This window comes from Cetorhinus maximus, chromosome 27 (genome assembly GCF_964194155.1).
Source record: "Cetorhinus maximus chromosome 27, sCetMax3.hap1.1, whole genome shotgun sequence".
NCBI classification, from domain to species: domain Eukaryota; kingdom Metazoa; phylum Chordata; class Chondrichthyes; order Lamniformes; family Cetorhinidae; genus Cetorhinus; species Cetorhinus maximus.
Genome location: NC_135905.1, coordinates 13,044,827 through 13,070,402, shown reverse-complemented (window position 1 = coordinate 13,070,402; position 25,576 = coordinate 13,044,827). Strand labels below are relative to the sequence as shown.

The 25,576-nt window shown below is 38.6% G+C and overlaps 1 protein-coding gene across 2 annotated transcripts in view; it reads left to right on the top strand.

The window, feature by feature from the left end:
- The window catches only part of ercc6 (excision repair cross-complementation group 6), a 50,764-nt gene extending 25,699 nt beyond the window's left edge, over positions 1–25,065 (top strand). For both annotated transcript variants that reach the window (XM_078530739.1, XM_078530738.1), the window contains 15 exons: positions 232–390; positions 1,160–1,295; positions 2,974–3,144; positions 6,583–6,759; positions 8,734–8,850; positions 11,966–12,061; positions 12,490–12,708; positions 13,389–13,499; positions 13,661–13,780; positions 14,554–14,648; positions 16,204–16,349; positions 17,276–18,091; positions 18,539–18,734; positions 19,950–20,028; positions 21,814–25,065. In XM_078530739.1, the coding sequence (XP_078386865.1) occupies positions 232–390; positions 1,160–1,295; positions 2,974–3,144; positions 6,583–6,759; positions 8,734–8,850; positions 11,966–12,061; positions 12,490–12,708; positions 13,389–13,499; positions 13,661–13,780; positions 14,554–14,648; positions 16,204–16,349; positions 17,276–18,091; positions 18,539–18,734; positions 19,950–20,028; positions 21,814–22,239 (3,064 nt within the window). In that variant the 3' untranslated portion in view covers positions 22,240–25,065. The remainder of the gene's footprint in view (positions 1–231; positions 391–1,159; positions 1,296–2,973; positions 3,145–6,582; positions 6,760–8,733; positions 8,851–11,965; positions 12,062–12,489; positions 12,709–13,388; positions 13,500–13,660; positions 13,781–14,553; positions 14,649–16,203; positions 16,350–17,275; positions 18,092–18,538; positions 18,735–19,949; positions 20,029–21,813) is intronic.
- Positions 25,066–25,576: the final 511 nt, after the last annotated feature.

The following is a 25,576-nucleotide window of genomic DNA, read 5'->3' as shown; positions in this document are numbered from 1 at the left end:
GTCAAATTAATTGCATTTTCAAGATTTTTTTTAAAAACTATTTGCTTTCACTCACTGCACCAAAATTGCAATATGATTTAAATATTGGTAATGTTTAAGGCTTTGAAGCGTGCTTATTGTCTCTGGTTTTGAATTGAATTCAAGATTGTACAACAGTTAATGATTCATTTGTGAATGCTTTCCATTATGTTTTGTTTAAAAAAAAAACAACTCTCACTTTGCTGCTCCCAGGTATCAGCAGACAGGTGTGAGGTGGCTGTGGGAATTGCACTGCCAGCAAGCAGGGGGAATTTTGGGAGATGAAATGGGACTGGGCAAGACCATTCAGATAATTGCCTTCTTGGCAGGCCTGAGCTACAGCAAGATAAGGACACGAGGCTCAAATTACAGGCAAGTGCCCCTCTGCAGACTGTCAGTCTATGTAGCTCAATTAATATTTCATCAGTTGTATTGCTGTTGTAGGAGGGACTCGTGAATTTTTAATGACATTTCAATTACAATATTCCTTTAATTCTTTTAGTAGGACCATCAAAGGGAATTTTTACGAGATGTAGGAGCTGAAGGGCAAGAGAAATTAAACATGTAACACATTTAATGAAAGGCAAAACATTTAAACTTCACTTTACAGAAGAGAAACATGTGATGCCATGGGTCGATAAGTTGCATAAGGTTACCCTCACAGTAGGGGTTTGTTTGCAAACTCACTTATGCCTCAATATCGATAGTTTTTGTAAACAGAATTTTATATCGCCTATATAAATTGTTAGCTTAGTTTATTAAATCTTGCATAAAATCTGCTTTGGCAGCACACAGTGTCCACAGCTTTTACACAGTAATGAATATCTTTGGATGCTGTCAGTCAGTGCTTAGAAAAACTGCATTATGCAGATGTACTTCACTGCCCCCGCAGACTTGCACCTCGTTGTTTTTGTTCTGCAATCTGTTGGTTTTGCGTTGCTGTGCCCTGGAGAACCCCAGGGTGTTTTGCTGAGTAGCGACCTTTGCCTGCATCAGAACCTAGTGATATTTACAGTTGCATGTGACCATCAAGAAAACAAGACCTGTGTCAATTGATTTTTGAAAAGTTGTCATGTTGAATTAATGAAATATGAACTTACTAAAGCTGGTGACTTGTGTTTTTTTTTCTTTTAAATTTAAGATATGAGGGCTTGGGACCTGTGATTATTGTTTGCCCAGCAACAGTGATGCACCAGTGGGTGAAAGAATTCCACACGTGGTGGCCCCCTTTCAGAGTGGCAGTTCTTCATGAGACAGGTTCCTTTACCAGCAGAAAGGTGGGTGCTTTGGGAGGTGAGGATCACGATAGTGTTTACCTCAGGACAACAACAAAACGCTTTGAGGTGTCCGTGAGCATAGGAAAATCATTGCCCAATTGTGATAAGAATGTTAACAGTAATTGTTTTGTACGAAGTGATAGAGTTTGATTCATATTGATGCAATGCATAATCTTATCCTGACTCCAGACATACTGATGTTAGTTGGGTTATGAGTGTATTTACAAAAGCAAAATACTGCGGATTCTGGAAATTTGTTGATTAAATGGAAAATGCTGGAAATGCTCAGCAGGTCAGGCTACATTTGTGAAGAGAGAGACAAAGTTAACGTTTCAGGCTGAAGACCTTTTGTCAAAAACCTGCAAATTTTGGACTTCTGACGAGTAGCCCTATGCTCGTTATTCAAGATAATTTTTCTTCCACACCCCCCATAACTAGTATTCTTTTGAAAACCTGCATCGCCTCTTCCGGTTGTCGTCTTTTACTCAGAGAAAAATGCTTGGTCATTTGAGGCTTTCTTCACAGCTTTGTCCCCTGAGACCCGGAATTGGTCCCGTCACTATTTTCCAAACATTTTTTTAATGCTTCTCTATTCAGGTGATGGTTAATATGTCTTCTGAACACATCGATCAGATTACTGCCTGGTGTTCATTCCCAGCTATGCATTATTTTACATTAAAGTCATATGGTTAGTGTCAACAATGGCTTAACCATAGATGCCACGTACAATTCAACTAGCTTATAGTCATATGAGCTTAGCTGAAGAAATATAAGTTCTGTAAATAATGATTCTTGGAAAACAATTGCTTCTGCCATGAAACGTTCACTGGTTTTCCGATCTAACTGTGTCCGTGTATATGTGTACATATGGATCAGCTATCATCTGCCTGTGTGATTGATTTTAATGATAAATAACTGGAATGAGGTAATGAACTGAAAGTAGTATGCTACTTATATCTTTTTAAGTAATCGTTAAAATAAAACTCCTTTTGCATTTTCCGTTATGATGGAAAACACTGTCTCAGGCTTTAGAGGGTTTACCAGCACAGAAAAAGAAACAAAAGGATTGCTTTATTTGTTGCGTACATTATTAAGAGGTTTGACAAAGACCAGTTTCCTTTTTACTTTGACATGGAGCTTCCTCGCTCATGTTTTTTTCCCCTTGTCAGCACAAGACATTGTTTATTTAAAATTTTGCTTGAAGGAAGTTTAAATTAATTACAGGTTCAGCAATTCATGACTGTGAACCTCCTATGCTCTGTTTGCTGTGAATGGGCTTCATGTGCCTGCGTTTAAGTCCTGTTTTGGTACCTGACAGTGTGATTTATGGCTGTTGTTTTCTAACAGTCCACTATTTGCCCTCTAGGAGGGATAGGTCTCCAGAGCATCAATAACAACAGCAGCACTTTCACAAAATGTCTTTTAATGATAGCAGAACTGTGTTCATCGAGTTAGGCTAATTGCAGACGTCCCTTATTAATTGCAAAAACTGGGAGAGGTTACATATTTTACAAGCACTTAATTTGAAATCGCGAGAGATGATTTGAGTATTACATCTGCTGATGGAAGTCTTGGTACACTTTATAATGATTTTTGTGATCACTCTGTGCATACAGAACAGAATTATGTGTACGAATCTCTTGATGCAATTACAACACAATGTATTTTGATCTTGCAGGAGAGGCTTATTCAAGAAATTGCAGCATGTGACGGTATTCTGATCACCTCTTATTCCTACGTCCGAATTATGCAAGAGTCCATTGCACACTACAACTGGCAGTACGTAATTTTGGATGAAGGGCACAAAATCAGAAACCCAAATGCTGCAGTTACTGTTGCATGTAAACAGGTACCCCCTAAAATCTTTTTATTTGCTCTTGGAGTGTGGACAACACAGCTGAGACCAGATTTGCTGCCCATCCCTCAGTGATTGTGTTTATAACTAAACTTCTTGCTAAGTCACTTCATATGCTATTAAGGGTCAAGTGCATCATGTTGGTTGACCAAACCAGGTAGACTTTGGCCACTTCTTTAATAGAGATACCAGGAGGACTTCTAAATGTCATCCCACAGGGGGGGCAAAATTGTGTGGGCTGTTTAGATGTGTATGCCTCCTACTGGCCAGCTGCCAAATGATTATGAAACAAATCTGGGGCTAAATTGTTGCCTGACTTCATGGTTGTTTGAGGAGGCGCAAGCCTAAAATCTTCAGTCGATAGTAAACCCACAACAAACATCCCAAAATCGAGAGTGCGCTTTTTCGCGCGTGCGCACAAAAGAGCGCGCTCATCTCTCTGAGGCTAAGTGCAGCCTCAGGGAGACCGGCTGTAAATGTCAAAAACCTAAAATTAGAGAAATAAAATTTCCCTAACATGTCCCCTCATGTGACATGTCCATAATTTTCACAAAAACTTTATTAAAATTTTTTAAAAGCTACATGAAGCCTCATCCCGCCCGTGGATGAGGTTTCATGCTTTTTCTAATTCACGCCGGGGCTCCTGGCCTCTCCGCCAACCTTAAGGTTGGATGGGCAGGTCCTTTGATTACTTAATTGCCTCTGTCAATGGCCTCAATTGGCCATTGACAGGTCGGTGGACGCGCAGCTGATTTTGCTGTGGCCCCACCTTCCTGAAAATTTAAATGGGGCGCGGTGACGTTGGGAATTCCCCCCGACGTCACCACGCGTATTTTTCGCGTTGGCGATGGGCCCCGCCCCCACTTGCCGACGCATAAAATCCTGCCCATAGTGTATCTGAGCAACATGCAATATTTTGTATTTAAAACTAAGTCTAAACAATTGTCACCAATGGAAACCTTTACATATAACACTCCTTTGCTATGTATTCAAATCTTTTATTAAAAGGTTCATTCACATTTTGCACAGATGGGCTTTACTATTTATTTTGTAAGTTTATATACAATGAAAGAATCACTTTGAGATCTATTTGCATTTTAAAAGATTTCACATGCATTTGGCTCACTTTCCAGAATCACACGATGCACACCATAAACTGTAAAGATTTATATGAATATGTAGTAAAATCCAGTGTTTAGTTCTTAGTAATTGATTTTATCTTTTCCCTAACACGTTGAATGTTTCAAGTAGATGATTGTCATGTAACAGTTAATGGTAGTTAAGAACTATTTTTGCCCTTATGAACCTACTCTTCTTGGGCCCTGTTCCAGAGAGATTTTAGCTTTTAATCACTGCTGCTGGTACCCACCAATTTCAAGGAGAGGGTTCAAAGGAATCAGCCCCTGACACAACAAAACTTAGTTTCAGGAACAAAGTCAGAAAATGCTGGAAATACTCAGTGGCCAAAGTTTTACCTTCAGCTTGTGGGCGCACGCCCGAGCGTAATTTGATGCACGATGAAGTCGGCCATGCGTCCTGACGTCACCATGCACTCGCGCAATATTTCGTTCAGCGGGCGTGCGCCGGAGTCGGCTGCGTGGCCACCATTAATTGAAAGGCCTATTAAGGCCAATAACAAGGTAATTAACTGGAAATTTGCGCTGTCTGTCCAACCTTACGGTTGGCAGGCAGGCGAAAAAGCAAAGCGACCTTTACGTTATTTAGAAAACCTCATCCATGAGCAGGATGAGGTTTCCTAAAGCTAATACAATTTAAATAAAAAACTTATTTTGAATTTAAAAATTTGACACAGTCACATGAGGGGACATGTTTCATTAAATTTTTATAGTCTTTATTAATTTTTTTAAAAAGCGCATCAGTCTCCCTGAGGCAGCTCCGTGACTCAGGGACATTGGAGCGCTCTTTTGCGCGCAAGCACGAACTGCGTGCCAGGCCCGCTCTTCCCCCCCCCACCCCACCCCCCCCGCAAAGGCAGCGCTTAGTGCTGCCGCTCGCGATCCACGCAGGCCAGGCCTGTGAAATCGCAGTGCGGAGCCGATCGTGGGCGGTGGTCGGCTTCCCAACCGAGCCCGCCTGACGAGGGAAAAATTCTGGCCAGTAAGTCAGGCAGCATCTGTAGAGAGAGAAGCAGAGTTAGAATTCCGGGTCGATAATCCTTCATCAGAACTGGTTTCGTCAGATTTCCAGGATCCACAGTATTTTGTTTCTGTTTAATTTCAGAAAGATTTATTGCCTTTCTAGCCAGTAGCCCCTAGACTCTTCCTGTGTGCTAATTACCTGCATAAAGAAACATTTACAAAGAGACCAATTAAACTGATAGGAAAAAATTAATGCATGCTAAAAGTAACCACAACTTTTCATAATAGTTTGATGTTTAAAAGGTGGTGAGATCCATTCTAAATCGTTGTTTGCAAATGGATAAATCTTCTTGCATACCATTATTTGAACGATCGGATATATTTCTTTCTTAAAAGTATCTTTGTGAACTTAATTTTGGCACTGCTTTATTGAATCATAAGAGCTTTTAATGTAGATAAATAATTAAAGAGATTTATTTAATGAGAGTTTTACAATGATCTTGCACTTAGGCAAGTAGTGTGCATTAACAGCACTAAGAGTAGCAAAAATTAAAATGTATTTTTATACCGCAATGCTATCAATTTTATTAGTTGATAGAGAGTTTTAAGCAGCAAAGCAACCCAACAGCAACAAGTTTCTTTTGAAAAGAAAAATAGCACCTGTAATACCAGTGTTGGGTTGGCACACATCTTTAGGAACTTGCCCTTCGAGTGAAATGGAGCAGGAGTGAAGCATACTGCCCCTTGAACATGCTCTGTCTTTCAGTGAGAACATGGCTGAACTTCCACATTAACTCCACTTTCCCACAGTATCCCCAGATCCCTTAATTCCCTTAGTGCCCAAGAATCTATCAATTTCAGTATTGAATATGCTCAGCGACTAAGTATCCGCAGTGCATTGGGTTAGAGCATTCCAGAATTCAACCCATAGATCAACTCTCACTCAATTGGGTACAGAGATGTAGCCCAATATTGAGACCACAACAAAAATTTATTGCTCGGGTTTCAGTGTAAAAACTGCCCCATTTGAAACCCTTCGTACAACATCGCTATATTTCCAGTGTTCAGGGAGGGGCTGGGGGTGGTGATGGTGGGGAGAGGAGGCAGTTGTGTTGCGCATTTTCCTCTGTTTAGAAGCTTTTTTTGCCGGATATTATGGGATTATGGATACTCATTCCAGTCTGTGTGGCAAATCTGGTAAAGTTTATAAATGTAGTGTAATGCAGAAAAGTTTGAATATTTTGGAAAAGAATGTTGGGGTAGTACTTAGAAGGCTTGAGGGCACTTTGAAGAAACGCTGCAATTTCATAATTTTTTTTGATTCGCTTTGCAGTTCCGCACTCCACATCGCATTATCCTGTCTGGCTCACCGATGCAGAATAACCTGAAGGAGCTCTGGTCCTTATTTGACTTTGTCTTTCCAGGAAAGCTAGGAACATTGCAAGTCTTTATGGAACAGTTTTCTGTCCCTATCACAATGGGAGGCTATCAAAATGCCTCACCTGTTCAGGTATGAGACAGAGAAAATGATGCTTTCCATACAAAATAATGAATAAAAAGTGTACACCGACTTCATGGTTTTTGGTATTTCAGATGCTGGCCATCTTGCGATGTTGTTGCAACCTGTTCTGCTTTAGATTTCCACCATTCACACTTTTAGGGCAGAATTTTACATTCGGCATGCAGGCGCGTGCCCGCCACACGAGTGTAATATGACGCCGGGCGTGTGCCCCAATGTCATCACGCTGTCTCGCGATATCTCATTTGACAGGTGTGCGCCGGAGTCAGCTGCGCGCCCGCCAATAATTGAAAGGCCTATTAAGGCCATTAACGAACGAACTAACTTCAAATTTACACTACCCATCCAACCTAGCGGTTGGCAGGCAAGCGAAAAGGCCAAGCGGCCTTTACATTTTTTAGGAAACCTCATCAACTTCTTAAAGCTGTTGCAAGTTAAATAAAAACTTTCTTTTGACATTTAAAAACATGTCCCATCTCATGTGACACAGTCACATGAGGGGACATGTTTCATTAAATTTTTAGTGTCTTTAATCATTTTTTTTTAAAAGCGCTTCAATCTCCCTGAGGCACGGAGCTGCCTCAGGGAGATTGAAGCACTCTAATACGTGCTGGACCCGACTCTCCCTCCTCCTTCCCCCTGCCCGCACAGGTAGTGCACCGCTCGCGATCCACGCTGGGCCGGCCTTAATTGGCCCACCCGCGTGAAATCGTAATGCGGAGCTGATCGCGGGCAACCCCCGCCAAGCCTGCCCAACCAATGTAAAATCCTGGCCTTAATCTTTACGATATTAATGGAAAGAAGATGACAGAAAAGTGGAAGTTGAGGCTTCAAAAAGAAAAAGGAAAAGATAGAAACAAAGGTAAAAATATCACTATCAAATTGGAAACAAGGGGAGAAATAGCAAGAATGGTGCCTTTACTGCCCCACAGCAATATGGCGGTTCATGGCTGCTAAAGAGTCTCTTTTCTGAAATGCTGACTATACGAGTTTTCTTTCCATTACAGGAAGTGTTTAAATGCTGTTGTTCAGAATGTGCAGCTTTTTTCTTTTAACCTCGCCAGCATAATAATTAATTTACTTACATTAATGTTGTATTTTATTTTGCGATATTAGATTTTGTTTGAGTAATAGAAGTCTTGTTTATGTTAATTGAGTAGGTGTTTCAATCGTGTATTTTAATACCTACCCTTTTCATACAACTGATCCATTACTTTGCCATATGTTCTTTAAACTAAAAACAGCCTTCTGTTTGTGCCATGATCTTTTCTCTTCCTTAAGCCTACTTATGTAGTGGCAAATAGGCACTAATCATTTTGTATTGTGTAGCATCTTGCAGGCCTCCTGCAGGTTTCCTTTTGATCCTTAGACCACTCAGATTAGTGATAAATGGCATTTGGGCTAATATAGGATTAGACACAAAGATAACGTACCATGATGAAAGGGCTATTTCCCTGAGGGTAAGGCTTGCGCAGCTAATAAAACTTCCATTTCGTGTCCTCCTGAGAGCTCTGAACTATATTGTTGAGTCTAAGCCATTATACATAGATCCAAACATTAGTAAAACGGAGCACTGGTATCATTAAGAATTAAACATAAAAGCCACATTTGCCACTAGAAGAATCAGTACTGCTGGAAGATTATTATAGTTAATATGAGTTAATATTGCAGTATTAATTACCAGACGTGCATTATTTCTCGATTTAATTTGGCTAAATAAACATACAAGAGACCGGTTTGACACTAAATGTGTTACTCTTGCTGTGCCCGATAAAATGTCTTCATAATGTGTTTTTAAAATGAACTTACTTATATATTATTTCTAAGGTCTCTGTTAAGTGGTGAGTTAGATTTTCTCAAAGCACATTTTTGCTTTAACTACTCTTTGTAAATGTGTCCCCGCTGGTTTATTATTATTCGACCTACATATGTACCCTTCTAAAAGTTACTCTGAAATGTTCTCAGGTGCAAACTGCCTATAAGTGTGCTTGTGTTTTACGGGACACCATAAATCCTTATTTGCTGCGACGAATAAAAGCAGATGTAAAAATGAATCTGGCACTACCAGACAAGAATGAACAGGTGAGTAAAACTTGGGGGTTTTTAATGGCTAGAAATAAATTTCAGCCGGGCCATCCCTAGTTCAGTAATCCAAGTAGTGTCATATTGTAGCATAATGAGGGCACTCTGCATTCCTATCCCATTGCAATGCCCTACCCCATTGCCTGGAAACGGAAATTTCCTGCTCTTAGCAGGGGGTGCTGGCCAATTATTGTGCCAGTTATTGCATTGGTTCAGATTATTTGACAGCACCGTACAGGGAATGCACCTGGGATCTTGCTGATTTGTTGACACTGCCACAATTTATGTATGCAATTACCCACTGAGTTATTGAGATTTCAGAATTAATAAGTTGATTATTTTTGCATCACTTTTGGGGGTATAGTATTAATTGCTGCACCATCTTAATTTTAAAAGTTAACAGCTAATCCAATTTGAAAGTACTGTTGTTTCACAGTGCAACAAGAGTCCCAGATGATGGCTGGTTTGCTTAAAACACAGATGACCAAAATATTTAGGAGGAATGACCTCCAGAACTTCATTGGGTCCTTCTCTCCCTGAGCTTGGTGTGACAGTAGCTACATTAAATATTTAAATGCCATCATAAAGCACAGCAGGGGAAATGAATGCAAAATAACAGAAGATTTCAGTCCTACCACAAAAACAAGAGCATTCCACATCTGCGAGCACAGATGCTGATTGTGCTTTTAAAATTGTGCCCTGTGAATTTTTAATTACCTGTATAAGTTATAGTTGAATTAAAGAGGAAGTGCATTGTTTTTAATTTTATTCCAATAACTTTAATGGCTCATTTTTGTAATTGGGAATTATTCTTTAATTAGCAGCCTATCGTGTATTTCCATGTCAAACACACTGCGCGCACAACTAGCAAATGGTAAGATTAGTGTCGTCTTTTTTTTGGATATGTTTTTTAAGAATTGGCAATAATGTATCCCAGCAAAGTTGTTTGCTGCAAAGAGCAACTAGTGATTAGCATAAAAGCAGAAGCTAAAGACTGAACTAATCAGAAAGTAGAGTGTTCATCAATAATGCACGATACTTCATTCAGTAATGCTGTTGCATTATACTGTAGATATAACATTCATCATCACTTCATAAAAAGACATAAATACTTCCTGAAGCCCATTGTGCGTTCCCGTTCAGCTAATAATTCAGGGGCCTAGACTAGTAATCCAGAGAATGAGTTCAAATCCTACCCTGGAAATTTTAGAATATAAATTCAGTTTCAAAAATAATTTGAAAGAGCTGGTTTCAGTAAGAACCGTTGGATTGTCATAAAAATCCAGCTGGGTCATTAATGCCCTTTGGGCAAGGACCTGCCAACTTAACTTGATTTACCCTTAACTCACCTCTGAAGTGGCTTGGCAAGTCCCTCTGTCATATCGCCACCTTCTCTGGGCAACAAGGGACAGGCAATAAACATTGGCCTTGCCAGTGATGCCCACGTCCCAAGAATAAATCAGAAAGTGGGTGGGGGAGAAAGTCCAAGTATATTACCAGCTACAGCAGGAATTTTACCTTGCGATTGGTAATGTTCTTTGAAAGCATCAGAAGAATGCATTATTTTGAAAATTTCCAAACAGAATGCTTTTCGTTTGATGGCAGTGCAGCACTTTCCTCTCTTTTCTCCCTCTTCTACAGAGACAAAGGAAGGCTCCACCTTTTTGTCAATTTTGCTATCAAGTAAGCCTTGGCCCTGAGAGAGAGCTTGGGGCAGAACTGAAACATTAATATTTCAAAGAATGAATGGGAGGACATCTGTTCTGCTTCATATTGCTAACTGCAGTTTGCTAAAGTTGAAACTCCACCAGATTTGCTTTGTGCTTGTAAAGCTTCATGGGTAATATTCTGTGGTCCCAGAAGAGTGTTGGCAGGTGCGTAGATAATATAAACTGAGTAAACCAGCCCCTGCGTGTCTTTGTATTGGAGGATAATATACCAGGCGATTGAAAGGATTGCTCTTACTTCTTTTGTAGTGGATCCACAGAATTTTCAAGGTCTACAGGTTAATATCCCTTTGATTGGTCAATGAATAGGCTTTTAGATCATATGCTTGCAACGTGCAGCTGATACCTGTGAGGTGCCCTTGTGCTATCTTAATCCTTGCATCATGGAGGGTGGTATACTGACCAGTTGAGCCAAAAAAATTTCCTTGGGGTTTGGATCCTACTCCTCCCCATTCCTGGCCTTTCGTGGTCTATTGTTAGTACCTATTGCAGGAGCTATTATTATGCCTGTGTGCTTAATGTATTCTGGATTTATGGGGGGGGGATTGATGACCCAGTGGAAATGTACAGGATCTCATGAAGTTGCTCCATGCATTGCTCTTGGGTTTTCCTTCTGCTCTTTGGTTTGTTCTTCATCTAACGGTATACATCCGCACATCTCAGTGATCTGGAATTAAGATGACAGTCACCACAGCTAAATTGGAATCATGCTTGTCACCTGCCATTCACAATTTAACGTTAGCATTTTATTCATGCCTAGCCAAAAAAAAATAGAAAAGTAAAGCTATGACAATAGAAACCATTGCTAGTACACTGTCTGCCGGCTTTTTCATAAATGCGGACTCAGGGAAAATAAACCTTTTAGGAGTGGGCGGGACCACAAAACAAAAAGGGAACTAGCGACTGCAAACCTGATCCAAAATCCACACCTTGTGTTATGTTAGTTACACACTGATCTGAATTAATTTTGTTTGTGAATCTTGTTGGTTAAACAAGGACAAAGAGGCATTCAGATTGATGAATGTGATCTAAGTGGTTTGGCATTAAGTTGTCTGATCAGCAGGGCATTTCTGTTTGATTTGAAAGTCACCAGTCATACAATTCATTTTTCATTGAGCATAAAGAAGCTTGTGGTGTCGCACTTGGTTCTGAATTTATGTCGCTTGTCTTTAGACTGTTCTTGAATCTGTCAGTTTACTGCTAATGTTAATATTCTATTAAGTTTTGAACTGAACAGCATATTGCCTGTCAACACTTCATTTATTGAATGAAGAAATTAAAGTAACCTTTTAGTCATGGAGCCTTTTGTACAAAAGCATTAACCCCAAGTGACCGGGTTATCCTAATGAGCACTGTAAAGAAAACTGACTCTGAAACTTTTATTGTAGGTCCTGTTTTGTCGCTTAACAGAAGAACAACGTGAAGTCTACCAAAAGTTTATAGATTCCAAGGAAGTCTATCAGATTCTCAACAGAGAAATGCAGGTCTGGTATTGCTGCTATTATATATTCAATAAGGAAGCCTGCTCTGACTTCAGGGAGGGGAGGGGAGGGGTTAAGGATAGGGAACTTCCTCTTTTGTGTACTGCAGAAGCAATGACAGGCTCGTCTTTAACTTTAATATGAATCCGTGAGTGCTTACAAAGAATGGAGCTTCAAGTGTTTGATAATAATTAAGGAACCCCATTCAGTGCTGTGATGTAGAAGCTGCTTATTATCAGTACTGGACACATGTGTAGTCCAAACAGACTACATCCACCTACTCACACGGTCCAATGTTGTGTGCAGAGGCCCCTTGCGCACAAGTTCTTAATGTTCTTACGTAGACACATTAATGTTTGGATAGTAGAACAAACAGTCAAGACATTGATTAGTCTCTTTCCCCTTCCCATCCCCCACCCACCTAATTATAGGTATTCTCTGGCCTGATAGCCCTCAGAAAGATCTGCAATCACCCTGACCTGTTTTCCGGTGGCCCCAAGATTCTGAAGGGGGTACCTGACGAGCAGCTGACTGAAGAAGAGCACTTTGGGTATTGGAAGCGGTCTGGAAAGATGATCGTGGTCGATGCCTTGCTAAAACTGTGGTACAAACAAGGACATCGTGTACTGCTTTTTTCTCAATCCCGACAGGTTAGCATGTTCAGCAGACATACTAAGATGTTTTGCCAATTATATAATGCAAAACAAACTCACTTATTAACACCTCTTCACAAAAGCAAGACGTCAGGCATTTATTGTACTAATTGTTTTGATTCTATTTTAAAATCTAATCCCTCTCTTAACTCTCCAACTCATAACTGAAATTAATCCTTTTTCCCCCACTTTTTGGTGCTGAGTTTATGTGCAAACTGTATCTTTTATAGATTCTTTAAAATAAAATATATTCACATTTCATATGCCAGGACTTGGATGTATTTTAAATATTAGCCAAAGATCTTGCACATGTAGCAGTGTAAGAATTGACAGAATGCCAGGTAATGCTGCTTAAAATGAGTTTTGGCACATTTTCAGCTGTGATTTAACTGATCAATATTCAGATTCTTATCATTTCATTTGGGTTTAGAACAAAAGCAGGCCTAAAATTAAAGACCATCTTGTTGCATATTTACATTTCTCTGTCATTACAATGTAATGTATCCCTGTTTCAAATAATGCATTTTTATTCTGCTCTCAATGTATATGGCTTGGAGCAGATACTATATTAAAAATGTGGATAATGTTAATTTGTTTTCTAGAGATGGATATATACGTGCATAAAGATTATACATCCACGAACCCGATAAACATACTTCTTTCCCTTTGTTTACTAGATGTTGGACATCTTGGAGGTGTTTATACGAAATCTAGGCTATTCTTATTTTAAAATGGATGGAACAACTGCAGTAGGTTCTAGACAGCCGCTCATTTCTAGATACAATGAGGTAAAAACTTGTTTTAAAATTGCTCATGCTTATTCCTGTGCTGCATTATTGCATTTTTGTTAGTGCTTGCCAAGTTTGCATTTGTTTTTCTATGCAAAAAAAAATGCCATTTTTTTTGAAAAACAATTTTTTAAAAACAAAAATCTGTTCTCATGTTATAGAATTCCTCTATATTTGTCTTCCTCCTTACCACTAGAGTTGGTGGTTTGGGAGTTAACTTGACAGGAGCAAACCGAGTTATTATCTACGACCCTGACTGGAACCCGAGCACTGACACACAGGTGGGCCCTTTTCACTTTGTGTCAATGCAAACAGCATTGAATCATTACAGTGCTTTCATCTCTCATCGGTACTCAACATAACACCACATACATGCATGTGCATTTAGAGCAGTTATTAAGCAATTATGTATATTCATAAGTGCAAGCTGAGTGTGTTACATTGAGAGCAGCTAAAACCTGCAATCTGTGCATTTTATTACCTCATGTACTCTGGTGGCGATGCTGTTTTAAATTGTTCTGGTTGGGACAGAGAATGTGAGAGATTTCATGCCTGAGAAAGAACAGTACATGTTGAAATAATCTGAATTGCTTTGAAATGTCTGACCCAATGCTGACACTAAACAGCTCACTTTGCGCTGTCGTTAAGGGTATCCTGAAATAAAATGTTGCCTACAAGTTCGGCCGATTCACATGTGGCTGGGTGTAGCAATATGGTTGTTCAGCTGTCAGCAATTACAGCGAGTATAAAGCTTGTAGAAAACTTAATTAAAAACTGCTGGAATTCTAGCAATATGACTGCTTTGTGCAGGTGGGGCTGTAACAAATTTTTACTAAACTATAATGTGACTAAACCTTTGCCCTACTTGTAGAATGTTTCCCTGTAATAAATGCTCACCGTTTCAGCAATAAAAAAAATGTATAACTTGGAACTGTAGCTGTTTAAAGAAATGAATTGCGCTTGCCCTTTCCATGTTTGGCATTTGATTCTGAAGTGCTTTGCTCAGCGGTGGCGAAACTGGTGGGTAATAATCACTAAATGCTCATTGTTTTAGGCCCGAGAGCGTGCCTGGAGGATAGGCCAAAAGAAGCAAGTTACTATTTACAGGTTACTGACAGCCGGATCGATTGAAGAAAAGATCTACCACAGGTCTGCCCAAAACTGGGAATGGCTTTGTGACTTGTCGTGTCATGTTAAACTTTGTAAACTGTCAGTTGATGTTGCCAACATTGTACATTAGCCCAGGATACATTTTGTTTTATTTTTAATGGTTTAGCAAGCAGGAACATTTTAATTTCACACTGGGCGACCACTAAGACATTGACTCTCAATCCTCCCCCCCCACCCCCACTGAGTACTCTTCAGTTATAAATACAATTTCATTTTTCTGCATTCATCCATTTGGAGATATAAAAGAGAAACATGAATAGAGAAACACATGCAAATGAAATGAGAAAACACTGAAAATGTTCGGCAAGTAAACCTGTTCCGAAAGAGAAGGGCAGATTAATATTTCAGTTGGGATCCCTACAAACAATCCTAAAAGATAAGAGATGTTGTAGCTGGGGACTGGAACTCTTCACCTTTCAGGAACCTTCTATTGGGTTACCAGAGAACTTGAGTCCAGCCTCAGAAGAACAGCCCCTATTGTGAGAGTAATAGTTTCTCATATTCTATATCTGCCATGCTATAGTGTTTCTGAGCAACATTACCAATGAACGTTAAGTTAGGAGTGGTTTTGAATTGTAAGTTCATGCTCACAAGCAACCAAATTAAGCCTGGCTTAACACTTTTAACTTATCACCCTTCAAAACAGCAGGAAGAAGAAATTTTATATGAACCCAGGTCCCAGACATGAACGGCCAATGTATTTGCCCACTGTACCTGCCATTCCCCTTTCACTAAAAGTTTTGATTGAGAATCCCAATTGAAACATTAACCTGTGTTTCTCTTTCAGTTGCCAGCTGTACATGTTCTATATTTCTGGTTTCCGGCAACCATCCTTCATTATTTGCACTCTGCAGTTTGATTCCCTTCTTGTAAAATAAACCAAAATTACAACTAAGTGCAGAAAAGTTTAGTTTGTGAAATTAATGAAAAGTAAACCATTGAGTAACGTTGGACCCTATGTACTGATGGTGCTGTTACAGTGATTTGTTTTCACAAAGCCCACTATTAACACATTTGTCCTATTTAAATTACGTTTCTTAGCAGAACCCCTTAGTTCTCATGCTAAATAATGGGAAAAATGAACACCTGCTGGAGCACCACCATCCCTCCCCCACCATCTCCCCCTCCCCAACCACAATATGATTTAAAGCATAATGTTTATAGAAAAGGCCGTATTAAATTGGTGGTAGACGAATACGTGATGACTTTTTGTGAAACCATGGGAAAAATTGAGGCTTCCTGCATGTAATTATTTAGTAATATTCTACATATTTAACCATTTTTATCTTAGATTAATAAATCAGCATTGGGAGATGAAAGTTTCGAAATGTAATAAATTCACAATTGTGTAAGAGTTGTGGAAAGGTTATGTGAATACATTTAAAATGCATGTTTGTTCTGGAGCTATACGGTTCCGAAGATAACTAAGGAGGCATGTGATTTTAATTTTTTTTTATTGCTAAATTAATTAGAGGAAGTTGTAAATCTTTTCGTATGTGGTTTCTTGAATTATGTAATTCTCACTTCATTATAGGCAAATTTTCAAGCAGTTCCTGACTAATCGAGTATTGAAAGACCCAAAGCAGAGACGGTTTTTCAAATCTAATGATCTCACTGAGCTTTTCACGTTAAGCAGCCTCGATGGCTCTCAGGAAACAGAAACAAGTGCAATTTTTGCAGGTATTGCCCTATTTAAAGTTTACGAGCAGAACACAATGCATTAAGAAGTGGAGCACCCGGATTGTAATTCACCACACTTGGTGTCCCTCATCTTATTTCTTTAGAGAAGAATGTGCTTGATGAATCCACAATTAAAGAAAGAGTGAAAGACTTTGCATTTAAACAGTGTCTTTCATAACCTCACAGTGTCCCAAAGCACTTAACAACCAAAGTAGTACTTTTGAAGGGTAGTCACTGTTGTAATGTAGGAAACATGGTAGCCTATTTGCGGACAGGAAGCTCCTACAAATCAAAACGTGATAATGGCCAAATAAATTTCTTTTAGGTGCTTGTTGAGGGATAAATATTGGCCTGGATACTGGAGGGGAACTCCCCTGCTCTTCTTTGAATAGCGCCATGGGGTCTTTTATGTGCACTTGGGAGGGCGGACGGAATGTAGGTTTAATGTGTTATCTGAAAGCCGGCACCTCCGACAGTGCAACTATCCCTCAGTACCGCACTGCAGCGTCTGTCCATGTTTTGCGCTCGATATTCTGGAATGGGACTTGAACCCATAACCTTCTGGCTCAAAGGTGAGAGTGCTACTACTGAGGATTGGCATGGATAGTGTTAACTCTCAAGTTGTGACTTGTTAATTTGCTCCAAGAGCTGGCGGATAATAGGCTGAATCGACATGTTTAATGGGAGGAATGGTGGGTAATTGAAAGGGAACCAAACAACCTGATATTTAAGGAAACAGGGTGACCCCAGCAGCCAATTTTATATGACAGAAATTGTTAGCAGGATTCTCGCAGTTTGCTGAGGAAAGATGTGCTTGTAATTAAATTGTGTTCTTTTAATCATTTTACAGCAAATGATCAGTTTTGAAATGTAATCACATAGGCTCGGACTAGTGCAAATCTCAATATATGTTTGTTCTCGGTTAGGCACAGGTTCAGATGTTCATGTGCCTACCACTCACAGAAAGAAAACTGGGAAAATCTCAGGTTCTCCATGGAAGAGAAACGTCTTGCCATCAAACCAAGATGCCAGCAAGCATATCAAATTACCACCTCATTTGCCTTCCCAGTGCTATTCGGAGAAAAAACAGCCAGGAAGTTTTTCTGTTCACTCACAAAATGAAGTGAAAGAGAGCAATGTTTTTGGCAGTGGTGAAACTGTTACTCAGGTAAACCAAGGAATGAAAGATGAGGAATCTCCAAAGAGTTCAGAGACAGAATATCATGGCTTGAATATTAACTTGGGCAGTGGTCAGCCTGCCAATTCTGTGCATAAGGAAGCTGACAGCAATTCTAATAGTGCAGAATTTAAAACATCAATAACCTCTATATCCATCAATAAAGCTGGACTATCTGATCATGAGCACGGACTAGGACAAACTGTACTGGATGAGGACAGCAAACACTGTACTCTGAATTCAGAAACATCGCAAAACACAGCTGGCACTGCCTTGGTTGAAACTGGCAAGAGTCATAAACTTTGTCATAAACACCAGTCTAAAACAAAACATCAAACAACAGAGGTTGTGCAGAGTGATGCTCTTTCAGTCAACAGGCATAAAGATAAGCACAAACACAGAAAACACAAACGCAACAGAGATGCAAAATTTGAAGGCGAGCGTATTCCTCACTTGGTGAAAAGGCAGAAAATGAAAAGGAGGGACAGTGAGGAGGAACAAAAGGAAAAGGAAGTCTGCAGGCAGAGTGACGATTATGTGCTGGAAAAGCTCTTCAAAAAATCTGGTAAATCTGTTCGTCCATTTACATGCTTATAAGATGAATTTTGGTGTTATAATAAAACAAGTTCCAGTTTCTTAAGGTTTCCATCACATGATAACAGTGAATCAGATGTTCCAAGTAGCTTTAGTAGGCTCACTGTTAGATAAGTAAATATGCTACTTAGCACTGTGGTTAAATTTTACAAATATAATTGAGCGGGAGAGCAAATTATTAGTGCATTATTATGAATCTGATGTTGGTTGATTTGTATTATGATACACCTTAATTCCATCTTTACTTCTATCATTTACAGCATTTAATTCATGTATTAGATGTTAATAATAGTGGGAGGATAAAAAGTCATAATTAGCAGGGGACAGTCCAGCTTAATTCACAACATAAATGCAGTAATGTTGGTAGCCATTGTGCAAATGACACAGTTGATTTGGTTTTATTTTCTGATTCATAAAGGAATCCACAGTGTGATGAAGCATGATGTCATTATGGAGTCATCCAGTCCTGATTATGTATTAGTTGAAGCAGAAGCTAATCGAGTTGCTCAGGAGGCTTTGAAAGCACTGAAGGCCTCAAGACAGCATTGGCTAGGTGCCTCTGGTGCGCCATCCAGGAGCGGCAGTCAGCTGCCAGGAACATCAGCTGGTATAAAGTACGATATTAGCAGGAGCATTATTTTTACAAAAGAAGTTTATTTAGTTTTTGTTTTAGTCTAGCTTGTTTTTTAATTTAGAATGATTTGTTCTCAGAAGGTGGGTGTTACTGGCAACACCAGCATTTATTGTCTACCCCTAGTTATCTTGGGAAGGCGATGGTGGGTCTTCTTGAAAGTAGTTTAATACAACTCAGTGACTTCTTAGGCAACTTCAGAGGGCAGTTAAAGAGTTAACCATGTTTGTGTGGAACTAGAGTCCCAAGCAGGCCTGATCGGATAAGAATGGCACATTTCCTTAACTAAAAGGCACTAGTGAACATTTTGCATTTTTCTGACAATTCAAAATCTTCATGGCCACTTTTACTGATACCTGCTTAACTTGTAAACTACATTTTCTTCATTTTTTATTTTTGTTCTGCGTAGTAAAATGGCAGAAACAATATATTAAACCTCTAATTAATGCACATGAACAGTACTTTCAAGATTTTACTTATCCACCAGCTCTTCCATCTTTGTTGCAGAGAAATATTTTAAAACACAATAACTAAAGTAACGAATGTTACCACAGTGCAAAATAACAATTCATGGATTTAGCCTCAAAGTACAACTAAGGTGTGTCTGCAGGAAAAACTCCACAAATCAAATTCTTGTCTCCAGTTTAGTATTGTACCAAACCATTTTTAATGCATGCAGGATGCAAGACAAGTACTTCACATGTTACAGAATGATCTCTAGCCTAATTTGTGATGTATTAATTAAATGTGCAAGGCTGAGAGAGATTGGATCAGTATTTGGTTCCATTGACATCATAGGCATTTTTGATGCTGATTTTGAGAGGCAACATTGAAATCTACTTTAATAAACAGCCTTGATTAATTGTGATGTTTACCTTTTAATATTCCTTTATGTCAGCTTGGACATAAAATGGAAAAAACCTGTAACCATCTGACCCTCTCGGTTACCTATTTCCTCCTTATATGTTAATTACTTTTTCATGTAACTTCAGTACCAATTTGATTAAGTTGAGTGGACTTATGGAATTTAAAGCAGAGTGGAATATCCCTATGTAAACAATGTTTATATGAACAGGAAAAGTAATGTGATGGATTCAAAGGAAAACTAGTAACATACTGTGTGAGCATTATATAAGTTACCATTTTGAAAAATGTATGTTGAAAGTTCAAAATCTTACACCGTTTTCTCATGTCTAAGGCTGAGATTTGGTCAGAAGAAAAACCCACTGCTTCCAACTAGCAGCCCTTCTTCCAAATCCACTCCAGAAAAATGCAAGGTATAGTTGACATGATTTTGACTAATTGCTTAATAATATAGAATAATAGAATGCTTGCAAGATATTACTGGGCTGTTAATTAATTGAAGATTGAGGTAATGTGAAACTCAAGTAATTTATAACAGTCACTTTAACCAGTGTTCATTGTCCCACTGTGCAATTGATAGTTGTTGTTAGGATTTGAGTAGCCACCCTACCTAACTATTGCTGGCAGTAGCTTAGTATATTCAGGGTTTTTATTGACATTGGGTTCATAGTAACACATGAAATGAAATTTGTAATGTCATAATACTGTAAAATTAGTTAACGTAGAAAAATCACTGTCCTGGTTAAAAAAGATCACAAATAAAACACTGTTAAGGTAGCATAATAAAAAGTAAAAGAAGCATTTTAAGTATCTTCTACAAGCATTTCTTTGCTTTGCACTGTTCTACTTTATCCTAAAGATTCTGCTAAAGATCAGAGGAAGGGGCAAAAGTTATTCCCTTACCCTCCTATTAGTAGACTAGCCTCTATCCTTTCCTGGACGAACAATATTGGCAACCAGCCTCAGTCAGACTTTGGTTGTCAACTATGCAATGAAAGAAAGCAAATTAACCTCCAAGACACTGACATCTAAGACCATTTGTTCTGTTCAGTTGTGAAGTTGAATTTGACACCTCGCATCCTATCCATCATCAGAATCACTTGAGCCTCAAAAACATTATTCTTTCCCTCCTTCCCCGCCCTTTATTTCTTGATTTGGCCTCTATTCCTTAAACCTTTACGTGGCACGCCTTGGCACTTTACATTGATACAGCCACCTTTGATAAGATAAAGCGTTACTGATATTGGACCAAACAAGCTTTAAATTCATATTTGAAAAGCATAGGTGATTTAGCCATAGGTTAAATTTAAATGATTTCTATACTGAGAGGAACAGAAGCATCTCACTTTAGGTCTACTAAAGATGTAGAAATTTGATGTCCATGCCTAATCTGTATTGAAGTGTTAAGAAAGAATGTTGCTTCCATTAAGTGGCTGATAAAATAGGTGGATAATTAGTTAGTGTAACTTATGCTGCAACTTTTTGTTTTCTTTGGCCCATAACTTTCAGGGTCTTTTTGCACAGCTGATTATCAGTAGGTTAAGTGGTCACTGTATTCAGCAATGATGCGAAGTGGTGTGTGGCTATTGAATAAACATACTTGAGCTTGTAATTCAACCTAGAGAGTTTGTATAATAAAAGGTACTTGAACTAACCTTAGTTCAAGCAAGTAGTGTGCTGAGATATCTGCAAATTAGCAGCTTGAAGGAGCTAGCGTAACTTCACCAAGCAGTATTGGTACAATTTAAATTCTGATTTCGCTATTAGAAACAGAATATTCATTTAAAGTGACCATTTTGTATTTTGCTGTGTTATACGTAACATTTCAACAGCATTAAACGTTGGGCAGCTGGATGTTGCTGATACACTTACCATGCTGGAGGCCTTGTAATCAGAGTAATGTGAGCTGCACCTTTTACTACTACAGTTACAATATTTTTTGGATAACTTTTGAATTAAGTCTTGTAGTGAGTCACTAGAAGTAAATGGTTATGCATCAACTTCATGTTTTATATCAGAAATGTGACTCACCCCTTTAACTTTTTGTGATAGCTGCTGCAAGGTTTGAGGAAGATTTCACTTTTTTTGCTTTCTTAGCTTGTATGTTTTGCACTGCGTAGTGTCTTTCTTTAATGACCTAAGTGGGCCGTGAATTATTTGAACGAGATCTACTATTTTGATTTACTTTTTCCACTTAGGATGCTGCTGTCATTGAAAAGGACAAGGTTGCCAGGTCCCATTTCAGCGGTGTTGCAAAGGAAGAGGAGGCGAGTCGTATGCTTCCATCCTCTTCCTCGCTGCTCGCCAAAATGCGAGCGAGGAATCACTTAACTTTGTTCCAAAGGCTTGAAAGTGACGAGAGCTCCGAGCCGGCGGCGGCGGCCGCGGCGCCCCCTCCTGTTCCAACTGAGCACGACGACCTGTTGGTGGAAATGCGGAACTTCATTGCGTTCCAGGCTAACAGCGACGGGCAAGCCACGACTGCTGAGATATTACAGGAGTTCCAGTCCAAGTTATCAACTGCACAGACGGCTGTTTTCCGAGAACTCCTCAGGAACTTGTGCACTTTCCACCGAAATGCATCCGGGGACGGAATTTGGAGACTGAAACCAGAATTTCGGTGAACATTCCTGGTGCTGCTGCTATTCGTGCCAGCAGTGTGACTGAGTACTGGATTTAATTGCTGCTATGTAATGCAATAATTTTATTGGAAAAGGTTGAATTATCCATGACAACAAAAAGAAAACTTGAAATTGCAGAACTGATTTCAACTTTCTCCCCTGCAGGGATAAAATTTCTTACTGAAACTGCTAGAAATGTGTACCTTTTAGTCAGTGACACAGAAGAAAGATTTTTAACTAGCGTTTTTGTTGGAGGTTTAATGTTGAAAAGTTGCTACTGACCTCGCATATGGAAATGGACCTTTAAGACTACAGTGTGTAAAGTTAAATCTGTGATTTCATTGCACTTAACTTCCATTCCCTGAAAGTTACAGTACTTTTAATCCTAAGATATTTTGAAATGTTTCACTTTTTGATCACCTGATTTATTTGGAACCAAACATGTTTGGTAGCCTGGGAAATGTTTAATTAGCATTACCCAATTAATAACCAATAATTAGTAAATAGTTAAGAACTAGATTCATACAAATATCATAAACCAAAAGCATTTTTTTTTATTTTTATAAAAATGTCTTTTCATTACATTGAGTTGGTTTTAGGGGAATGGGTAAATGTAGTCAGAACATGTGTTCAAATTACAGACTGTAAAGTGGGGCACTGGATTATCCAGTAAAATAAATAATGCTATGGAAGAATCCACTGTAAGGTAATGAGATTTAATGTGATGCCAGTAGGCATTTTTTGTTAATTTATCATTGCCCCACTGCCTCTACTTCACACGGGTCTTATATTGCTAAATGTGCACTCCATTTGAACTGCTTGTGTTTTTTTTTTTCCACAGTTCAAGCAGGCACAGTATGAAAATTCCATGCCCCCAATACTACACTATTCTGAGGTCCTAGCAGTAACACAGGGAAAAGGAAGAACTTGCATTTATGTAGCACCTTATCACTTCTTCAGTGCTTTACAACTAGTAAATTACTTTTTGAAGTCCAGTCATTCTTATGTAGACACATGCAGTAACCAATCTAAGCATAAAGAAAAGTCCACCTGCATCAAATGAATCAATGACCAGATCATTTGTTTTTGATAGTGTTGGACAAAACATTGGGAGAACCTCCTGCACTTCTTTGAATGTTGTTTTCACACCAACTTGAATGGTGGAGCGTAGGTCAAATGTCTCAACTCCTTTGATAGTACAGCACTTCCTCAGTACTGTATACCCTGAGCTAAAAGCCTGTAGGGAGGCTTGACTCACAATTTGCTGATTCAGGCAAGAGCGTTAGTAACTGAGCAAGCTAGTTCAGAATATACTATATTTAGTTTGTGTAAGAAAAGTTTTATTTAAAATGCTAAACCTGGTTTACACTAAGAATGAAAGCTGACATTAAATGTCCACAACTCATTCAGTTCCTTCAGACAGTGTTATCAAAAATGATCTCTTCAGTTTTTTTTTCACTTTTTGAGTGGGTTTAATAATATTTGTCCTTATAAATTGCTGTTTCAATGTTGAATAGAACTTAATACTTCACTTATTAAATTAGGATTTGAACAAGTGTTTGATTCCTTATATTGATTGACAACGATGAAACCTCAAATCCTATACTTGTGATTCAGTACTCCAATCTCTTCTAAGTTGCTTTATGAATGTAGTTCATCCTCCTTGCTCAGGGTATTTTAAACCTGAATCTGGAAACAATTAAGATGCAGCTTGTACAGAATATTGAGGATTAAATTCCACTTTGTATTTGTCTAAATTTTCATTGTGGATTTAAATCCTTTCAAACTTTTTGCTTTCCCCTTTCACTGTAAGCTGTTTTACCATTTAATCCACAATTCTGTACTGAGAATCCTTTTTTTTTAGTATTCTTTGACTCAAAATGGAAAGTTAGATAACACAAATTATGATCTACTCCAATACCATAAATATGTTAAATAATGTCTGTGGACCTATTTTGGAGAGAGAGAGAGAGAGAGAGAGAGGAAGGTGAAATTTCGCCTGTCAGTAATTTTGATGAAAAAGTAGAGTACAAAATTAAAACTCCCATTTTGAAATTCCAGAACTTTTTCATTAAATTTTCAACAGGATGAGTTTTTACCCAGGTTGCCTCCGGCAATGCACAATCACACTCAGCATCCCAGTGAGTGTTGACTGGAGCTCCAAATGTTATTTATTACTGTATAAAAGTACAATCATCATTGTTCAATTTCCACAATATTTCTTCAAATTGCAACAAAGTTTCCGCAAAATAAGCTAATAATTTCAATATGAATTTCTGTTGTGCGTTTTTGACGGGTGAATACAATTCTGTGCTCGATTACAGAATGCGCCAGAATCAAAGAAGCTGTCATTTGATCATTGTTCGTAATGAGACTGTTGGCTGTTTATTTGTGATATCTTTTAAGATTCAGGGTATTTTCTAACTGACTGTAGTCTGCTGTTTAACACATTCCCGCCTACATTCCTTCACCTCGTCAGTTGTCACTATTACCTTTCTGTTGCACTCTTTTTTGTTTTATTCCAAAATGACCTGAATTTGTCTATTTGATCTAAATTGAAACCTTTCAACAAGTGAAGAGTAACTGAGACAATGATTTTGCTACTTTTTGGATTGAGGATGTGGATTATTTTCGTCTAAACGAAAATAATTTCCTGATGTGATAGGTAAGCTGTGCTGCCAGTAGATCACAGGTAAATCAGAAAGCTGATGTCTTAAATTTGTCGCGGTAGGTATTAATGTGGTAAAATTCAATGAAAGTGTTTTTTGCACATTTTAATTGCATTTTCAAAACATCAAAATGCTGGAATAAAAAGCTGATTTTCTATCATTTTTGGCAAGGGAAGTTTCACTTGACACCAACCTTCAAATGTTTGTGGGGGAAATCATTTCAGCAGCTTAAGTTGATAAAAGATGTCTCTATGAAGTTAGTATGTCAGATGACGTGTTTATATTATGCATTAATGTAGAAAACACTTTCAGGTGTTTTATGGTTGTTGGAGTTGGGGACATGAATGGTGGTGGAAGGAAAAAAAACATAGATAAGGAAAGGGCTATGGAACTATGGGGGCTGAGGGGTGACCAAAAGCTTGGTTAAAAGGATCAATTTGGAGATGGCGACAAACAAGGCTGATTCAGGAAATGCTAAAGCAGTTTAATTTCTTTAGTTTTAAAACTATGGTTTATTTTCAGATTATTCTGTTATACTACCAAGAAATTCTAAGAATACAATATAGGAACATATTTTTTGTAAGCTTAGAATACTAGAGGAACAGAATTTCATCTCACCCTCCTGCCAATGAAATTCCATGATATCATTGCACTCCTTAATGTGTGAATTG